We start from the raw sequence: 18,262 nt of genomic DNA, 5'->3' as shown, positions 1-18,262 counted from the left end.
TGACTTTGCTTTGTGTGCTGTACAATTCACCTAATTTGTTTAGGTCTTCCGATGACACTCCATTACCAACAAGCCATGGATCTGAGACGGTTTTGCCCCACTTTACAGCAATAGCTCACGAAAAAAGGAAAAAATGTCCTATTAAAGAGTTCTACTTCTAAAGATGGAGAGAACAAGGTCAAAATCCTGACCATATTCAGAGCCATCTCTCCACTAGATTACCAAACATCTTAATTTTTTTAGAGGTGACCAGACACAACCAATCGAGAACCTCACCCACAATTTAAGAGTCCTGGGGACGTACTGTGGATAAGGAGATCGTTTGCTCGATAAATGCACAATTGTCACTATTGCCTTATGTAACGTAACGGTTGCTTTTGTAACATGCTCTGACACCTCGGCTAAAGTCAGCGCTATATAAAAACGCATAAATAAATAAACCACTCTGCGCCATGGCACACACCGTAGTCTTTGAGCCAGTCACAGACTAGGAGGGTGCACTATTTCAAAAGAAATGGCTTGTTCCCAGCGCAGGCACAAACCCGGGTCTGCACCGAGAACCAGCGCATTAGTGAAAAGCTGTTTGACAGCCGGTCTGCCTTTTACTGTGCAGCCGCAACCAGTCTGACTTGAAAAGGTCTGCCTGCATTTACCCGCATGGGGCTATCTGCGGGATTGGTGGCAGGCTCCAGGAGTCCCCTTTCTCTCCTTTTAAGGGATGCTGTCAGAGCTCCAATGAGTGTGTGCCACATCTGTGTAGCACATTCAGTGCGCCTCCTAACATCTGCGTCACCTCTGCGTCTGTAATAAGGCAGAGTGCAGAAGCAAAGTGTTTCCTCACCCCCATGCCAATGAAGGAAAGCCCCCTTAAGACTGAGCCAGGGCTAAATTTGCGTCAGCACATTCCGTATTAAAGAGGGGGGCTGCACAAGCACCTGCGCCCCTTCCTGTAATAACAAAGTGCTCTGGGGCACAGAAGGTGGGTGCACATGCCCCCTCAGGGCACTTGGTATAACATCGCCCCTTGTACGCAAAAAACCTGAAACGTTCGGCATCCCAGACTTTCCCTGTTTTAACTAAGTGCTTATGCACCCGTATCTACCATCATGTGCATCTCCTATGCGCAAGGTCGGACTGGCCGTTCTGGGCATCAGGCGTTTCCTGGGAGGCTGGAAGGGGCGGGGGTAGGGGGGGCTGCTTTTGCTACTTGGAGCTGTTTGTTTAGTATTGCAGCAGTTTTGTTATGTTATGTTACTGTCAATTTCTAAAGCGTACTTTCACCAGAATGTCTCTTGGCGCTAGGTAGCTGATGCAGCATTAATCCACTGTTACTGGTAAGCCTGTTTAAAGAGCAATGTCTTCAAAAGTTGTCTGAATCTGGTGTAGTTCGAGGTAGTCCTAAGCTCCAAGGATAATGCATTCCATGCTCGAGGGGCAGTAACAGAAAACCTAAACCCACCCGCCCTATGTTTTTTATGAGTGGGGATGACCAGGAGGTGTAGGTGCCTGGATCTTAGTTCTCTGGTGGGGAAATACAAGATGTTATGAAGACAGGGCAATTCAAATGTAAGGCCTGAAAACCGAACCGCAGGCCCTGAAACGAGTTCTATGTGCCATTGGCAACCAGTGGAGGCCCTTGGTCACCCCAGAGAAGTCAGTGCATCTGGGCAGATGAGATATCAGCCGAGCGGCCTGGAGCCTGCGCAGAAGAAATTTGGGGAGACCCAGATAAAGGGAGTTAGCATAGTCAATTCTAGACATGACTAACGCTATAATTACTTGGATCAGAGCCTCCCTCGTAAGAAATGTCTATCTTTTTTATACATTGTAGATGCCAGAAGCAGGCCGAAGGGTCACTGCGCTGACCTGTTGCTTGAATGAGAGCTTCTCATCAATGAGGACACCAAGTCTTTTTTGCCTTTTGGAAGGCCGGGGGGCGGGGGGAGGGGGGTGTACTTTCACTGGGCCAAAAGGGTTCCAGTGGACCATCCTGTTCTTAGTGATGACTATCTCTGTGTTTTGTCCGAATTTAGTTTCAGATGGTTGCTAGTCATCCAATCCTGGATGAACAGCACTGTGTCCCGGAATTGCTGTCTAGACTAGGAGCTATGATTTATCATAAATAGCATGTCATCGGCATAGTTAAAAATTGTAACTTTCACGTTTTTAAGGAAGTTGACCAAAGGACCAATATAGATATTAAAAAGATGAGGAGAAAGAGAGGAACCCTGTGGCACCCGACAGTTCAGTTGAACCTCTGCTGAGATAAAAGGGGGTAGCCTAACCGATTGGGATCCATCAATCAGAAATGATATGATCCAATTCAGTGCTGCACCCGCTGACCAGCTGCCCTGACCCGGTCAGCCAAAATAAAGTGATTGACCATGTCAAAAGCTGCAGATAAGTCTGGCAGTACTAGGGCTTGAGTGTTACCCATGTCTACTTCCTTACGCAAGTCATCTACCACCGACGTAATCACTGCTTTGGTAGATAGTGCGGGCCACAATTGAATATTTAATGAAAAATGTGTTATAGAATGCACCATTATTTCCAAAATTTTATTGAGGGGAGAACTCCCACAAGAACCCTTGTGGTGGTTAGGCGTGCTCACTGCGCTCGCTCGCTATGCACTGCATGGGGGCTGGTCTGACAAAATATGCCAGGGCTGCTTTGGTTTCCTAGTCTGGCCCAGCCTATATGTATATTTTCACATTAACCTTTGAGTCTAAATCTGGGGTGGGCTTAACATGCCAGATGCCACTAAGCAGATGGAGTATTCCCCCATCAGGGACCTTTAGTCTAGATATAACAGAATGCAAACACACAAGGCTGGTTATGTGCTGAAAGGGTCTTTATTACAGGCTTCATACCCCTCTACCTTCTAATCCCCATATGACGAGTGTATATGGTATTCAATGCTATAGTAACTCTTGTTACTGTGTAACACTGTTTTTTTCTTCCTATGTGAAACTAGGCTTTTGTAACTGATGTCATTTTGTATCTCGATTAATGCTCATGTAAAGCGCTCTGATACCTCGGGTCTAGCAAGCGCTATATAAAACTCTGCAAATAAAATAAATAGTACAGATGGCCCCAGCACAGAGCGTCTTGCTGGATCTCTCTCTCTCTAAATCATAGAAGTTTTGGGAAACTTAAGGTCTGGGTCACTGGTCTTATTTTCCACTGTTGTCTTGACAGCATTGGTGAATGACAGGGAGGTGGAGGGAGTCCACACATGTCCTTTGGCACATATGTATGAGCAGGGGCGGCTCCTTCACTAAGGCGGAGGAGCGTCGCCCCACTGCTCTGCGAGCAGTAATTAAAGGAAAACTAAATTGATAGTAAGCAGCGTTATCATTTTTAATTTTCCGTTTCCTGGGGTGAGCGAGGCTGGACTGCCAGGGCAGGGGCCAGGAGGAGGAGTGGGTGCTCCAGTCTCAAGTGTGCATAACTGTTTGACCAGCCCTCTTGCAATAAGCTATAGGGAATTACAATAGGAGCATAGGGCCGGGCAGGACCAGAGCATAGGGCCGGGCAGGACCAGAGCATACATTGCAGGTCAGCTGAAGGAGAGTGGCAGTGGGGGCAGCTAAGGTGTGTATTAGAGAAGTAGCGATTGAGTTGTTCTGGCGTTAGGTGAGCCTGGTGTAAAATTGTATGCTTTAAAACTGAGGATTTTGAGACACTCGTTGGGGAAATTCTAAAGCCTGGTCCCAGTCGGTGTTGTGAAGTGCCTGTCTGATATCACCTTCCAATTTGCCCCATAGGGCCATCAATGGGATCCCTGTGTGCTCCCTTATGGCTTTGCATATCCATGTTATCAGGGGACGTCCTGGCCCCATGTGTAGTAGTGTCTATATGACTGTGTGTTTGGGGTTCCTCATCCTATGTGGACCAGAGAACACAGCACTTACTGCTTAGCTGCCAGTATGTTCGATAATGCTCCCTGGGAAGAGAATAGTCTGAGATATGTTGATAGAAAGAAACATAGTGACCATCTGTAAAGAGGTCACCTGCCGTGATCATGCCAGCTCCTCGCGTCAGAGGTTGAATAGGATCCGGGCAGCGTAGCAGACCTTGCAGAGGGAGCGCAGGAACATATTGTGGAATATGACGTGTGAGGTGGGAGAGGTTAGTCAGAATTCTGCAGACAATCGTGATTTGCATTAACCATGGGGCCAGAGGGGCGACTGGGGGAAGGAAGAAGCCCCAGAGCGCAGATTGTGTCAAGGAGCTGAACCCATTGCATGTTTCTCCCACAAGTTATCCCGCTAATAACGTTGAGACTCATTGCAACTGCGTCGGTATGTAGTGAGCCATGGGTCTCCGAGTTCGCCTCTACCGACTGGCAGTTGCAGCTTTTTCAACACAATACGATGGCGCTTGTTCCCCCAGATAAGCTCCCCTAACATGGTATCCATCCAGGTCACGGAAAAAGCATTATCCGGTGAGACAACAGGAACGTTGGTAAAACAAAAGAAGACCCTGCAAAATTATAATGTTGGATAGGGCTATTTTACCATTTATAGCAAATGGCAGGTTTTTCAGTACTGCACCCGTGATTTTAGAGCAATAAGTGCTCTCCACAGGATACCTTCATACTGGTCGGTTGGTGAGTGATGGAAAGAAACTAGGGCTAGATGTAGGTAAATAGGTTTTACCGATTCTAAAATACTGAATTTTACCGATTCGGTATTTTAGAATTGGTAAATCCTATGTAGGTAATCAATCGGTAAAAAATACTGAATCGTTAAGATTCGGTATTTACCGAATCGGTAATTGCCGATTCGGTATTTGCCATACATTCCTATGGGCCTGGAGGCCCATAGGAATGAATGTCAATTACCGAATCGGTAATTACCGATTCAGTAAAATTGGAAAAAAGTCAAGGGTGGCAGGGTTTCACTTTGACACCCTGTCGCACCCCTGATTAGTGCTGGTGTGCACATGTGGCATACATACATGCCCTGCATGTCTGTCACATGGCACAGGTGTAAATGCACATTTATGCATTTACATAGGAATTCCTTATTGACCACCAACTAATAGTTGGTGGTAAATAACAAATTCGTAAAGCCCAGAAGCACTGTTTACAATGCTACCTACATCGCATTTACCGATTCGGTAAATACCGAATCGGTAAATACAGATTCGTTATTTACTGAATCGGTAAAATCGCCTCCTACGTAGGAAAAGGCTTTTACCGGTCGGTAACGGACGATTTCGTCAGTTACCGACCGGTAAAAGCCTACCTACATCTGGTCCCTAGTTTCTTACCTGTCGGTGTAGTTTTGCAGCTTGAAGATCTATTTGGATTCACTATGCTGTGCATTATTCTGCGGTCTAGTGGTTGGGTAAGGAATCGTAGTCTTTTCCTTCTTTTTCTTTTTCGTCGCCCAGGTGGGCGTTGACGTCCCACCTTTTGGTGTACTTCCTGTGACTTCCGCAGGAAGCGTGCCGAAGCTCCCACCTTTGGGCACCATCTTCGGATTCTTTTTTCTTGTTTTGTGTTCTTGTTTGCGAATCCTTTGCGAATCCTTTGGCAATGTTCAGTATTTCTTTTCAAGTAAGAGATGTATCCGCTTTGTCATTCAAGGTGTCTGTTTCTGTATTGTCCTTGTATTACCACCTGCTTCTCCAGCCTCATCTTTCTGGCGGAGGTGGGTGGGTTTGCTAATGAATTCAGAAAGATCTTCAAGCTTCAAAACTATACCGACAGGTAAGAAACTATTAGTTTTGCAGCGTGAATCTTTCTGGATTCACTATGCTGTGCATAGACTTTGTAGCGGTTTGTTATGTTTGTGGCGGCTGGGTGGAAGATGAGCGTTGGTGTTGAATATATGTTGAAGCCCTTTCTGTCCTACTTGTGCTTCCTTGTTCATTTGTATATCCACACAGCAGTGCTTAGTGAACGTGTGCACTGAAGCCAATGTTGCCGCCAGGCATAAATCTTGATGGGTGTGTTAGCCAGGAAGGCTATTGTTGCCCCTTTTTTCCTGGTAGAGTTGGTCTGTGGCCCCTCTGCTAGTTCTTGGTCTGCCTGTCTGTGGAAGAATTGTATAGTTTGTGCGATCCATCGTGCGATGGTTCCCTTTGTTACTGGTCTACCCATGAAACTGCTTGCGAAGGACACAAAGAAATGTTTTGTCTTCCTGTGTTCCTTCGTTCTTTCTATGTAGTGCATTACTGCCCTTCTAGCGTCCAGAGTGTGCAGTGCCCTCTCTGCGCTTGTGGTCGGTTTCTGAAAGAAGCTTGGTATTTGTACCGTCTGGTTGATGTGGAACCTTACAGAGGCTCCCCGATGAAGGGCTCGATATGCCCGAAATGCATTGGAGCATTTGGATAAATCTATTTGGATGCATTTACTTCATGAAAATTTGAATGATTTAAACCCAAGATGAATGATTAAAATTCTTTCTTGAACTATACTTGGAGTCTCATTTCCACGAGAACCAAAGGAGTGCCCGACACTCAGGGATGTCACCATGGTTTCATGGTGACACATGAGACATTGTTTATAAAGACGTGCCTAGGACGGACACGTTACCTGTTGGGAGCACCCAACCTACTAAAATCATTTGAGAACATGTTCTTGTAACTTTTTGACAACCAGCTGTGCGCCTCCTACTTTTGAATATTACTGATGTGGAACCTTGACACCACCTTTGGCATAAAGTGTGGGTCAGTTCTCATTACCACCCTATCATTGTGCATTTGGATGTAAGGTTCTTGCAGCGTTAGCGCCTGTAGTTCGCTCACCCTGCGCAGCGAGGGGATTGCCACCAAGAAGGCTGTTTTCATTGTTAGCATTTGTAGGGTGGCCTTATGAATGGGTTCAAAGGGCGCTTTCATGAGCTCTGTCAGGACTAAATTGAGGTTCCATGCCGGTGGTGGCATCCTCTTTGGTGGTACGATCCTCTTTGCCTCTTCCAGGAATCTTTTTTACTATCTGTGAAGTAAAGAAGCTCTTCCCTGTTTCTCCTCTTGTGTAGGCTACTATCGCAGCTAGGTGTACTCTTAGCGAGGATGAACTTAGTTTTGCCTTCAGTAGGTGCGTGAGATCTCTGAGCACCGTTGATTCCCTTGCCATCTTCTTGTGTAGCTTTTTCTTGCTGCACCATTGTGTAAACCTCTTCCATTTTGCCACATAGCACCTTTGTGTGCTAGGTCTCCTTGCCTCTCATAGTACCCGCAGGGTGCTTTCAGGTTATTTCAGGTGTGCAAACTAGGTCTTCAGGAGCCATGCAGCTAGGCTGAGGTTCTCTGGCTCTGGGTGCAGTACTTCTCCGTTTTGCATGGAGAGTAAGTCTTTCCTTTTCCCGAACTTGTGGGGTACACCCTGTGCCATTTCCATTATCTGTGAGTACCAGGTCTGCCTGGCCCACTGAGGTGCCACCAGGATCAGTCATGTTGCTGGTTCTGCACTTGTTGAGTACTCTGTGTATCAGGCGTATCGGGGGAAAAGCATAGGCAAATGTTTTTGACCAGCTTATCCATAGGACATTCCCCAGGGACCCTTACCCTGGTTGCCTGGATGCGAAGTTTCGGCATTTTGCATTCTGGCATGTTGCAAATAGGTCTATTGTCGGTGTTCCCCACCTTCTGAATAGCCTTTGCGTTTCCTGTGTATTGAGCTCCCACTCGTGGGAGGCCGATGTTTGTCTGCTGAGCCAGTCTGCTTCCACAATGTCCTTCCCTGGTAGGTGTATGGCTAGCAGGTCTATTTTTAGTGGGATGCCATCTCCATATCTCCTGCGCTAGGTTTGATAGCGGGGCGGATTGTGTTCCTCTCTGCTTTTTTATTTTTGAACATTGCTGTCGTGTTGTCTGTCTGAATCAACACTCTCTGGTTGTACAGTTTTGTCTGGAAGGCCTTCAGGGCGAGGAACGCGGTCTTTAGTTCCAGGTATTTGATGTGTTTGACCGCATCCGCTGGAGTCCACAGACCCCTTACCCTGAGCTTGCTCATGTGAGCTCCCCATCCCTTCTGGGACGCGTCTGTGGTGATGGTCACCGTTTGAGTCGGTGGTGTTAAAAGCCTCCCTTCCGTTATGTTCTCCTTGTTCCACCATGACATCTCCTCCTGCACTGCGTGCGTTACAACCACTAGATCTTCCCAACTTCCTGTAGCTTGTGACCATTTTTCTTGCAGCCATTCCTGGAATGGTCTCATGTGGAGCCGTACATTTGGGACCAGATGTATGCAGGAGGCCATCATACCCATGATCTTGCTCGCTGTCCTCATGGTCAGAGCTCGCCCCTTCTGGTAGAGGAGCATCTCCTTCAGCAGGGCCATTGTTCTCTTGTCGCTGGGGAACACCCTGCTCTGTATGGTGTCGATCTGTGCTCCTAGGAAGATTTTTACTTGCTCTGGTTCCATTGAGGATTTCCCCCAGTGAATGGAGAATCCCAGATCCACCAGTATACTTGTCACGCACTATGCGTGTTCTTTGCATGTCCTGTGTAAACTTGCCTTTATTAGCCAGTCGTCCAGGTAAGGGAATACATGTATCCCTTCCCTCCTTAGGTGCGCTGCCACTGCTGCGAGGCACTTTGTGAAGACCTTTGGTGCGGATTTTAGTCCGAATGCTAGGCTGTGAACTGGTAGTGATCTTTGTTGATGGTAAATCTCAAAAGATGCTTGTGCTGCCTGTTCATTGGGATGTGCAGGTAGGCATCTTTGAGGTCTCTGGTGGCCATGAATTCTCCGTCTCCTATCTGAGGAATGACCTCTTGTAGGGACGTCATCTTTAACTTTTGTGTCTTTAAGTACTTGTTTAGGAACCTTAGGTCCAGGATGTTTCTCAGTGTTTCGTCCACCTTTGGTACCAGGAAGTAGGTTGAGTACACTCCCTTGTTCCTTTCTCTGTATGGTTCTGGTTCGATGGCCTCCTTTTGGTGGAGTCCCTTCGCTTCCTTTTAAAGTAGCTCTAGTTCTTTTCCTGACAGCGCCCTTCTTTTTTGTTTCCTGTTTGGCGGTGTCTTTTCCAGTTCTATGAAGTATCCGAACTGTATGATGTTGAGTATCCATTTGTCTGTGGTTATCTTCTTTCACTCCCGTAAGAAATGACTTAGCCTGCCTCCTACTGGTGTTACATGCTCGTTGATGTTCTGGCTGTGTAACCCTGAATTGGTCTTGTTGTGCTCCACCCTGGGAGGAGTTTTGTCGGTGGGCACGTATTGCGTGATGGAGTCACTTAGAGGTGGGTTGTTGGCCCCCTCTTTTCTTTTATCCATGTCCGTTCGTCCTCCCGCGAAAGGACTGGTCCCTTTGCTGGTAGTGCCAGGTTTGTTTTTGATGTCCTTGTTGTGTATGGCTGTCTCCCTGGTGGGACTGTTGGAAAGTCTGGTGTGACGTTCCTGGCTGGTTTCCCCCTCTTCCTTTCGGACTCCGCGACGGAGTACCCCTTTTCGTCCCCCTGAATATTAAGGCCCCCATGGACCTTGCAGTTTAGTTTTCTTTTTTGAGCTGGGTGAGTTTTTCATCCACCGGCGCCCCAAACAGTGTCTCCCCATTGAACGGGGTGTTTAGAATGTTGTGCTGCACCTCTGGTTTGAAGCCCGAGATCCTGAGCCAGGCCTGCCTTCTCTCCATCATTCCCAACATCATCAGCCTGCTGGACGTGTCAGCTCCGTCTAGGGCTGTTTTGAGGCAAAAATTAGACACATTTTTCCCTTCTTCCACAAGGTGTGAAGCTCTTTGTTGGTACTCGTCTGGGAGGTGCTTGAGCAGCTGTCCGATCTCGTCCAGAATTTGGTACTGGTGCCTGTTCAGCAGGGTGTTAGAGTTTGCCATGCGCCAGTGCATGGCTACATTTCTTTCTATCTTCTACCCAGTTAGGTCCATCCTCCTGCTTTCCTTGTCTGGTGGTAGCCCTGTTGGCAAATGTGCCCTTTTCCTGGCAGTCGCCGCAATAATGGAGTCCGCTGTAACTGATACTCGGATGTAGGGAGGATCCTTAGAAGAGTGTTTATACTTCTCCGTCCTCGTGTCACTGACCTGCATGTTGCCGGTTCCTTGAACGCCTCTTTCCCCTGGGCCATGACGCTCTCGAGCATGGGGAGGTACTGGCTCCTAGTTTGTGGGGGGAGCAGGGTCTCCAAGAGGAAGTCTGCTTTCTGTTTTTCCTCATCTAGCTGGACTCCAAAAGCTGTTGCCGCGTTCTTGATGACCATATTGTAGGCCCCAATGTCATCTGGCGGCGAAGGCCTCGAAGGGTACGTGTCCACGGCCTCTTCAGGTCTTTTGGTGTCAAGGTCCTGCCACTCCAGGTCCAGTGCCCCCGAGGATGTTGAGCCAAGGATCGTCCGCTGATCATAGTCGCCCTCCTCCTCGTAGTAGAAGGCTTCTTCCTCTGGAGGGTCCTGGGTCTCGGGACTTTTTGGCGGGTCTTCGACCTCGTAGTCCTCCTCCTCTTCTACTTTGACGATCACCGTCTTTGTCTTCGACGGAATCGCTAACCTCTTCAACTTTGCGTCAAACTCATTCTTTCTTTGTGGGATGCTAGAGCAGTCTTTTCTTTCTCTCCATTTCGGCGGCCTGTTCGGCGTCGAGCGATTCGGCTGATCTCTTAGACGTATACGTCGATGTTGAAATGGGCTTCAGGTCCTTAATCGACGCCGAAGCGACCTTCGGTTCCTTTTCTTTCGAAGTCCAACGTTCCTTTTCGGGGACGTGCTTCGACGACCTTAGCTTTTCGCTGGTCTTCGCCGCATGGGAGTCCTTTTTGAAGGATCCGCTGGGCTGTTTGTCTCAGGATGCAGCTGCGGCCGTCGAGATTTTCGGCACCAGTGCTCCCTTCGAGGACTTAGACTCTGTATTTCGAGAGTCTGACTCAGACTTTCGAGAGTCTGTCGGGGACTTAGGTGTCGTCGACTCTCCTACCTCTTTAGAAGTCTTATCGGTCTCTACGACCGTGTAGTCATCGTCTTCTCCGGCGACGCGGTCTTCCTTATCGCTCGAGAGCCCTAGGTGGTTGGTGTCCCTTGCCTTGCATGTTGTAATTGGCTCTTCTTTGTCGAACTCTAACCCGGAGAGTCTTCGGTGTGAAGGCGGAGCAGGCGTTGCAGTCCTTGCTCTCGTGGTCGACCGGTAGGCAGAGGTTACAAACCGGGTGCTGGTCCTTCTGCGCGTATTTGTGGTGGCAGTTACGGCAGAATTTAAAGGGTGTCTTGTCCATTTCTTGCGCTCAGAGGGCCCCCTGTGTGCGCATTCTCCGTTGGACGTCGAAGTTCTCGAAGTACTCCTTCTCCTTCGTCGTCCCGGCTCGATGCGGTTGTTCCTCGTCGTCTTCTCAGTCTTTTCCGTGCAAAAATCGACTTTTCTGCCTCTTCTTTCCTCCAAAACTCTGGAGCCTCTCGGGAACGATCCAGACCCAACGGCGGAAAAAAAGAATCTGAAGATGGCGCCCAAAGGAGGGAGCTTCTGCAGGAAGGGTGCCGACGTCACAGGAATTACACCAAAAGGTGGGACTTCGACGCCCACCTGTGCGACGAAAAAAAAAAAGAAAGAAAAGACTACGATTCCGGACCCAATCACTAGACCGCGGAATAATGCACAGCATAGTGAATCCAGAAAGATTCACGCTGCAAAACTTTGAGTTATTGAACTCTATCGCCCATCGAGTTCAATAAAGTTCCTCCAAGTCGCACCTCGAGCGGACTTTTGCTGCAATTTAGAGGGTACACACATGACTTGGCTCAGTTCACCTCAAGATCAGCTGCATGTGAAAATTCCTGAAGCGTAGTATGTTTTGGGAAGAGGTCTGAGTGGATGTTGTGAATGTAGAGAAGTTGGTCCTCCGCATACAGACACATCAAGAGGGTTGTACCATTCAAGGGTATCCCACACGCCTCACCTTCCAGGCAGAGCCTGGTGGCGATTAGTTCCATAGCTATCATGAATAGCGAGGCGTATCGGGGGCATCCCTGCCTAGTGCTTCTGCCTACAGAAAAGGGTGGTGAGATAAGCCTGCCCAGGTGGACACTGGAGGTGGGGTCAGTGTATAACAGTTTTGTGTATGCTCTGAGGCGTGCATCTATTCCCATCCCGACCAGTACTTGGAAAAGATAATCTCATGTGAATGTGTCAAAAGCCTTTTCAAGATCCAATAATAATCAACCTGCATATGAGAATCGTCTCGGGGCTTGATCCATCACATTAAACAGGCAGCAAATGTTTTGTTCATTCCACGCCACGTCAGTTATGTGCACCTCATGATCAGAAATGATACAGCCTAGGAAATTGACCTAGGCTGTATCTGACCGAATCAAGGGTGGAGGTATAGCACAGAATATGGTCATGGCGCATGTAAAGGTCATGTGCTGCACAACAGAATGAACAAACCTGGGAGTGTGGGTACACGGACCTCCAGGTATCTGGGGGAAATGTGGGAATGGGGGGTGGGATTGATCCCTCTGTAGGGCAAGCACATAGGTGCAGTCTCCACCTAGAATACAAGACGTCCCAGTTTTATGCACTAATACCCTGAAGAGCGTGTTCTAGAAGTCCTTGTGATCAATGCATGAAACATAGATGCTTGCCAGGAGAATTCGCAAGCCGCCCTCAACAAGCGTATACCACCCCTCCTTATTACTCCATGGATGCAGAGTAGGTGATAGCGATGACATATCCTCTCCAGCACCTTTGTAAGAACTGCAGTTCTACCACTGTGGTGTGGATTTCCTGTGGGAATATGATGTGCTCATTCTGTTGCTTGACGTAGGAGTAAACAGAGTAGCACTTTCTCACCATGTGCATATCACGGACGGTTAGGAACCGTGTCTTATCGAGTGGCTATATTGCAGGTGAGAAGAACTGCTAGAGAGGGGCGCTGGGCTTATCCGAGGAACCTCCCTGGAGGCGCTAATGTAGTTACCCATCTTCTGTGGGCTAGGTGATGTGTACCTCCCTGGCCGGATTGCTGGGTGGTGAACTGTGTTAACAGGGGAATTAACTATAACATGCAGGGCCTACTGCAACCAGCAGAATGTCTACACTGATAGGACTGGTGAATCATTAATTGAGTTGGAGCATCAACGTGATAGCAGGAAACAGTATGCACGCAAGGCCAAGCCGTGGTTTGCAACAGCTAATCTGCACAAGGCTCATAAATGATGGTGCAGGGAAGAATAGGGGGGAGGGGTGGGTGCCTCACCACCCATGGCAACTGGGCGTTCAAGGTGAATAGTACCGTGAACCCTGGGTGTCATGTGGCCACTGTGGTGTGTGGCAGCTCTCTCAGAGTTTGAGTCATGTTCGATGGCGTTCTGAAGAGGGTCAATAGTGGCATGGATTATTTTATTCTATCTGCCTTCAGTGGGGTCATCAACAGCAGGGTTTGGAGTCCTGTTGGGATCCATCGGTCATTGTGGGGTCGATGTCTGATATGAAGATGTGGGGGCCTTTCTCCCCTTCTGATGCGCGGTCACCATGTCACAGAGACAATCCTGCCTAGAGGGCCCGGTGCCAATTCTATATCATTTGTTCAAGTGCTGGGGGCCTGGTCATTGTGGACATGGGGGGTTGCAGCCCGTCAAACCCGGTTTTGCCTCCGCTGTCTTTTTGCTGAGTGGGCGGGAGGAGCTTTCCACAGGACCCACAGGTGTTTCGTTGTGGTGACGGTCAGCCCAGTCCCATACGTGCTTCGGGTTTGTGAAAAAGAGGGATTTACCCTGGTCTTTAAAGCAAGCCCTAGTCCTGGCTCTCCAGAAACTCATTCTGGGGACAGGCACATCTATTTCCCCTTTATGCCTCTCAGCCAACTAGGTCCAAATAGTAAGTCTAAGGCTGACAAGTGGAGAATGTAATACAATGGTTTAAACTGTACAAATGTGATGGTAGGTCTCATGAGAATGGTACCCAGCAAACAGCTGTTGCACGGTGGCAACAGAGTTACCATGAGCCTTCATTTGACATAGCCCAAATCTCCAAGAATTATGCATACAACTGTCCAAGTACCATTTCACGTTGGCATTGTTTTCATACAAATTACAAATCTAACCTTTGCCCACCAATAATTTTCCAGTCAGCATTTTTTGTTTTGTTTGATCAAGGGACTTTATCGTACCTGGGAACAATGCTTCTTTACATTGTTGGCTGCACCTCTGCCTGCTGCGGGTGTTGCGGACCTGCAGCACTCTGACTCCAGTTTCATCAGAGGCACTAGCCCTGCCCTCAGAAGCACACAAGGAAAGCATGGCCACCAGAACCAAGGTAGCCCACATCCTGAAGGAAGGGTCCTTCCACCTCGGAGTTTGTAGGTCAGCCACTCAAGAGTTTATTTCAGCTGCTGCCCATCGTGCTGGTTCTGAAACAGAAAACGCACACAGATGTCTTCAGTCAATATCATAAATATAAGGTTAGCGACGTTTTGTAAAGCACCTGAAAATTAGCCTTCTGCATCTACAATATTCACATGTACTGTTTCTAACCCTATGGCCCTAAATTCTACTAGGGTAAAAAATTACAATCTCTGGGCATACTAGAGTTTTTAAAGTGCAAACTTAGGCGGTTATCTGCACGCTTGCATTTTTCCCCTTACACTTTTGCCAGGTCGTACCATGCAAATATCAAGGGAAGATGTGTGGAAAACTGTAGTAGATGTTTAAATGTGTGCATTACGTACTTCTTTCCACATGTAATTCCCAATTTTCCTAGGGCAAACTCCTAACCAGAGGCACTCATTATATCAGGTAAATACCACCCCCTCTTTTTTTATTTTACCAGGTGCGGTAAATAAAGCCCCTGCCTACTTACAGAAGACCATTTAGAGGGTAGTTAGCTTCAATTGTTTAAAAAAAAGGCCACAGTACTACTGAACCAACAATGGGCAGCAAATGGGGAACCAAGTACACTTCTTTAGCAAACAAACTCTCAGGATAGCCAGGCAGAGTACATAAAGAGTATGCACCTTTAAAACTTGAACCACTCTGAACGACTGACTGTGCAGTCGGTTATTAAATTTATCACAGAAAAGTACTTTATTACACATCAGGAAATAGACTTTACATAGCAAAACAATTAACACGGAAAATAAAACTCCAGCTCCTTCTTAGCTGCATGTGCACCCAAACACTAATACAGTGTTCACGCACTACGCACAATAGGTACGGTTTATCACGGAGGTAATGATCATTTGCTATTCAATGTGCAAAATCCGAGCAAAAACGGATCATTCCTGAAAGTTTGCATGATCCTTAACTGTACCTCAAACGTCAGTCTCATTACAGATAAACATCGATACTTTCCAATGGGGAAATGGATCACCTTAGCTACTCTGCTGTGATTTTGGTTATAGATACTGAAATTGTAATGGCTTTGATGCATCTGCCACAAAATCCTTTCGACCCAAAGAACTTCATGCAGGTATCCCCTCCCGCCGTTCTTTCTGGAGTGCAGCGGCTACGTCAAGTGGCCAGTGCCTGGTCACTGTCAACTGGAGGCCAACTTACTAGTTCTTTAGTTGAAAAGAGCAGGTCTGGGACTAGTTCACCGGAAACCCCAGTTTAGATGGCAGAAAGGGTCTAGTGGTGGCTCTCAAGCTACCTGTAAGAAGCTGTCCGTATGCAACCCAGCTTACTTAATTAGAAGTTTTTGCTTGGTTTTCTTAATAATTATATATCAATATTGAAAAGCGTGTATTTGAAATGAAAATGTGTGTATTTTCAAGACTAGCAAGTGATGTTTGGATAAAAAAATTGTTGAATTTCAATAACATTTCCAGTTAAATTTCCAATACAACCATTCCAACTATTGAGTTGGGGAAGGGATAACTTATTTCAGTGCCAGATTATCCTTCAGCAGGCACATGTACTTTAAAAATCTATGTGTGTGTTATATTTAAAGCTACTTTGAGTAATAAATCATGTGGCGTTGGGGAAACTTATTAAATTGATGTAAAGGGCATTGCACTGTGGCTGGTATGTATTACCTAGACAGAAGCCTGACAAATTGGTAAGGCCTTTTTTAACATTACTGCTGGTACAATGAGGGGATCCCTGCCGACAGTCTTTAATGTACGCTTAGAATACTTCCTGAACAGCAACTGGAGACAACATTATGGGCCACATTCACAACGGAAATATTTTGCGAGTTCCTAATTGTGACTCGCAATTAGAAACTTGCAAAATGCGATGTACAACAGTGTCTCAATGGGGTCGTAATTGACTTGCCTCATCAATATTCATGATTCAGGTTGCAATTTGTGACCCATTGAGAATGGCCTGTAATCACCTGGCTGGCAGCCAGCTGGGGTCAGCCGACCACCATCTCTGTTACTTCCTTGTAAATAAAGCATTTTTTTTCTTGAAATGCATCCAGTTTTCCTTAAAGGAAAACGAGATTCATTTAAAAAAGAAAAATGAAAAACTACATTTTTCATTTTTTAAGAGGAGGAAGGGGTCCATAGGAGCACTGCCACTTCTTAAAAATTGTTGGTGACCACATACACAAAAAGGAAGGTGGCCCTTGGGCCCATTGTCTGCTCTTAAAAAAATATTATTGCCCACATTGACAAAAGAGAAGAGGTTCCTTGGGGACCCCATCCCATTTGTGAATGGGTGACCACCTCCTTCATGGAGTCAGTACATTATGAATGTTTTGCAACCGCAGCCCGGCTGCAAAACATTCTTACATGCCCCTGCAACTCGCTATTAGGAGGGGATGCCCTTGAAACCCCTCTTCCTAATACTGACTCGCAAACCCTATTTTGAACATTGGTAATAGGTTACCGACTCGCAAAATAGCGTTAGTGTAGCCCAAACGACTTGTTAGCAGTTGCAAACCCCCGAGTCTCCATTTGCGGCAGGTAAAACGTATCGTACATGCAGCTTTATGCTTCTGTGTGGTGCAGCCCAACAACTTGCCCCACAGTTCCACACAGTCCCCAGGGCTCTGGACCTCGCATACAGGCAGGCTTTCATCCTGTTCTGTACTGCGTTCACCTGCCAGGAACCTATTTTTCACCTCTGTATTGTATTCAGCTGTCCGCAGGTGTTTTTTGCACTTCTCCTTCAACTTTACCCCAACCTCTAAAACAACGTGTTCTGATTGAAACTTCCTATTTCTGCACTTAATTTTCTAACTGTTGGGACAGGAACGTTAATCTAGTGTGTGCATGATGTTCTAGGCCTGTCCGTAACAATGTGAGGTTGGGCGGGGTGAGAGGTTGGCGGTGAAGATGGGTACTGCAGTTTCTGGTGTTCAAGGTGGGGACGTTTCTAGGCAAGGACTGCACTTTTATCTGTCCCTGCTGCTTTAGAGAGGAGGTGCTAGGTGCAGATAACTAACAGATCACTGCACCCATGTGGTTGATGCTCCTGCTTGAAGACCGCCCCAGTGCTATCTGAAGGAGAAGCATCACTTTACAGAAAGGCTATCCCGGAAGAGCAACCTGGGAAGGACACCTGAAAAGATAAAAAAATAAAACAGTTCTCAAGTTTGAGAGAGTGGATCCCCATCCTCCGTTTGGCAAAATGTGTAGAAAAGTGAGAGGCGATACACCCCACTTTGTTCCAGTCCCAAGTGTTTTTTTCAGAAAAGAAGGGAGAGCTACATAGAGTATTCGAACAGCTGCATTGTCACCAGGGTTGGTGTCTGCCTTATAGCCATTCTCCAAGACGGGAGGAGTCAGCACTGGAAATCTGAAATTTCTGCTGGAGGCAAAAAGAACGGTTGATGGACAGAATGCAGAACAAGGTCATATATTCACCCCAGTACATAGATCTGGGCCTAAATCCATCGTTTTTTTGCTCACCATGCTATTCCAATTTGGACCCAGCCATATGCAAATCAGTCTTGACCCTGCACACAATGGGAACAGTCCAGCCCGAACTGCCAAGCCAGGTCCTCCCTGGACTGGAAACAAGCATCCTAGGACCGGTTTTGGGGTTCCACCCCTCTTCAGCCAGGATAGCTTGATTCCGGTGGCATGGAGAGCACGGGACTCACGTCTGAGCATACCCGTCACACTCTGAGTGACAAATGCAAAAAACTATTGATGGACAGAATGCAGAACAATGTCATACATTCACCCCAGTACAGAGATCTGGGACTAAATCCATTGTTTTTTTGCTCACCACGCCATTCCAATTTGGACCCAGCCATATGCAAATCAGTCTTGTTCCTGCACCCAATGGGAACAGTCCAGACCGAAATAACTGTTCCCATGAGGCACAGGGTCAGACTGATTTGCATATGGTCAGGTCTGAACTGGGGTGGTGGAGTTAGCTAAAGAATGATGATGGATTAAACCCAGATCAG

At 47.2% G+C, this 18,262-nt stretch overlaps 1 protein-coding gene across 6 annotated transcripts in view; it reads right to left on the bottom strand.

Annotated features, from left to right (window-relative positions):
• Window positions 1–18,262, bottom strand: part of C2_1H11orf24 (chromosome 2_1 C11orf24 homolog) — a 300,999-nt gene that overhangs the window by 34,469 nt on the left and 248,268 nt on the right. For all 6 annotated transcript variants that reach the window (XM_086957821.1, XM_086957820.1, XM_086957818.1 and 3 more), the window contains one exon: window positions 14,070–14,309. In XM_086957821.1, coding sequence (XP_086813947.1) covers window positions 14,070–14,226 — 157 coding nt within the window. In that variant the 5' untranslated portion in view covers window positions 14,227–14,309. The remainder of the gene's footprint in view (window positions 1–14,069; window positions 14,310–18,262) is intronic.

This window comes from Lissotriton vulgaris, chromosome 2_1 (genome assembly GCF_964263255.1).
Source record: "Lissotriton vulgaris chromosome 2_1, aLisVul1.2, whole genome shotgun sequence".
Classification (NCBI taxonomy): domain Eukaryota; kingdom Metazoa; phylum Chordata; class Amphibia; order Caudata; family Salamandridae; genus Lissotriton; species Lissotriton vulgaris.
The sequence above is the reverse complement of the archived record's forward strand: the minus strand, read 5'-3'. Positions and strand labels throughout refer to the sequence as shown.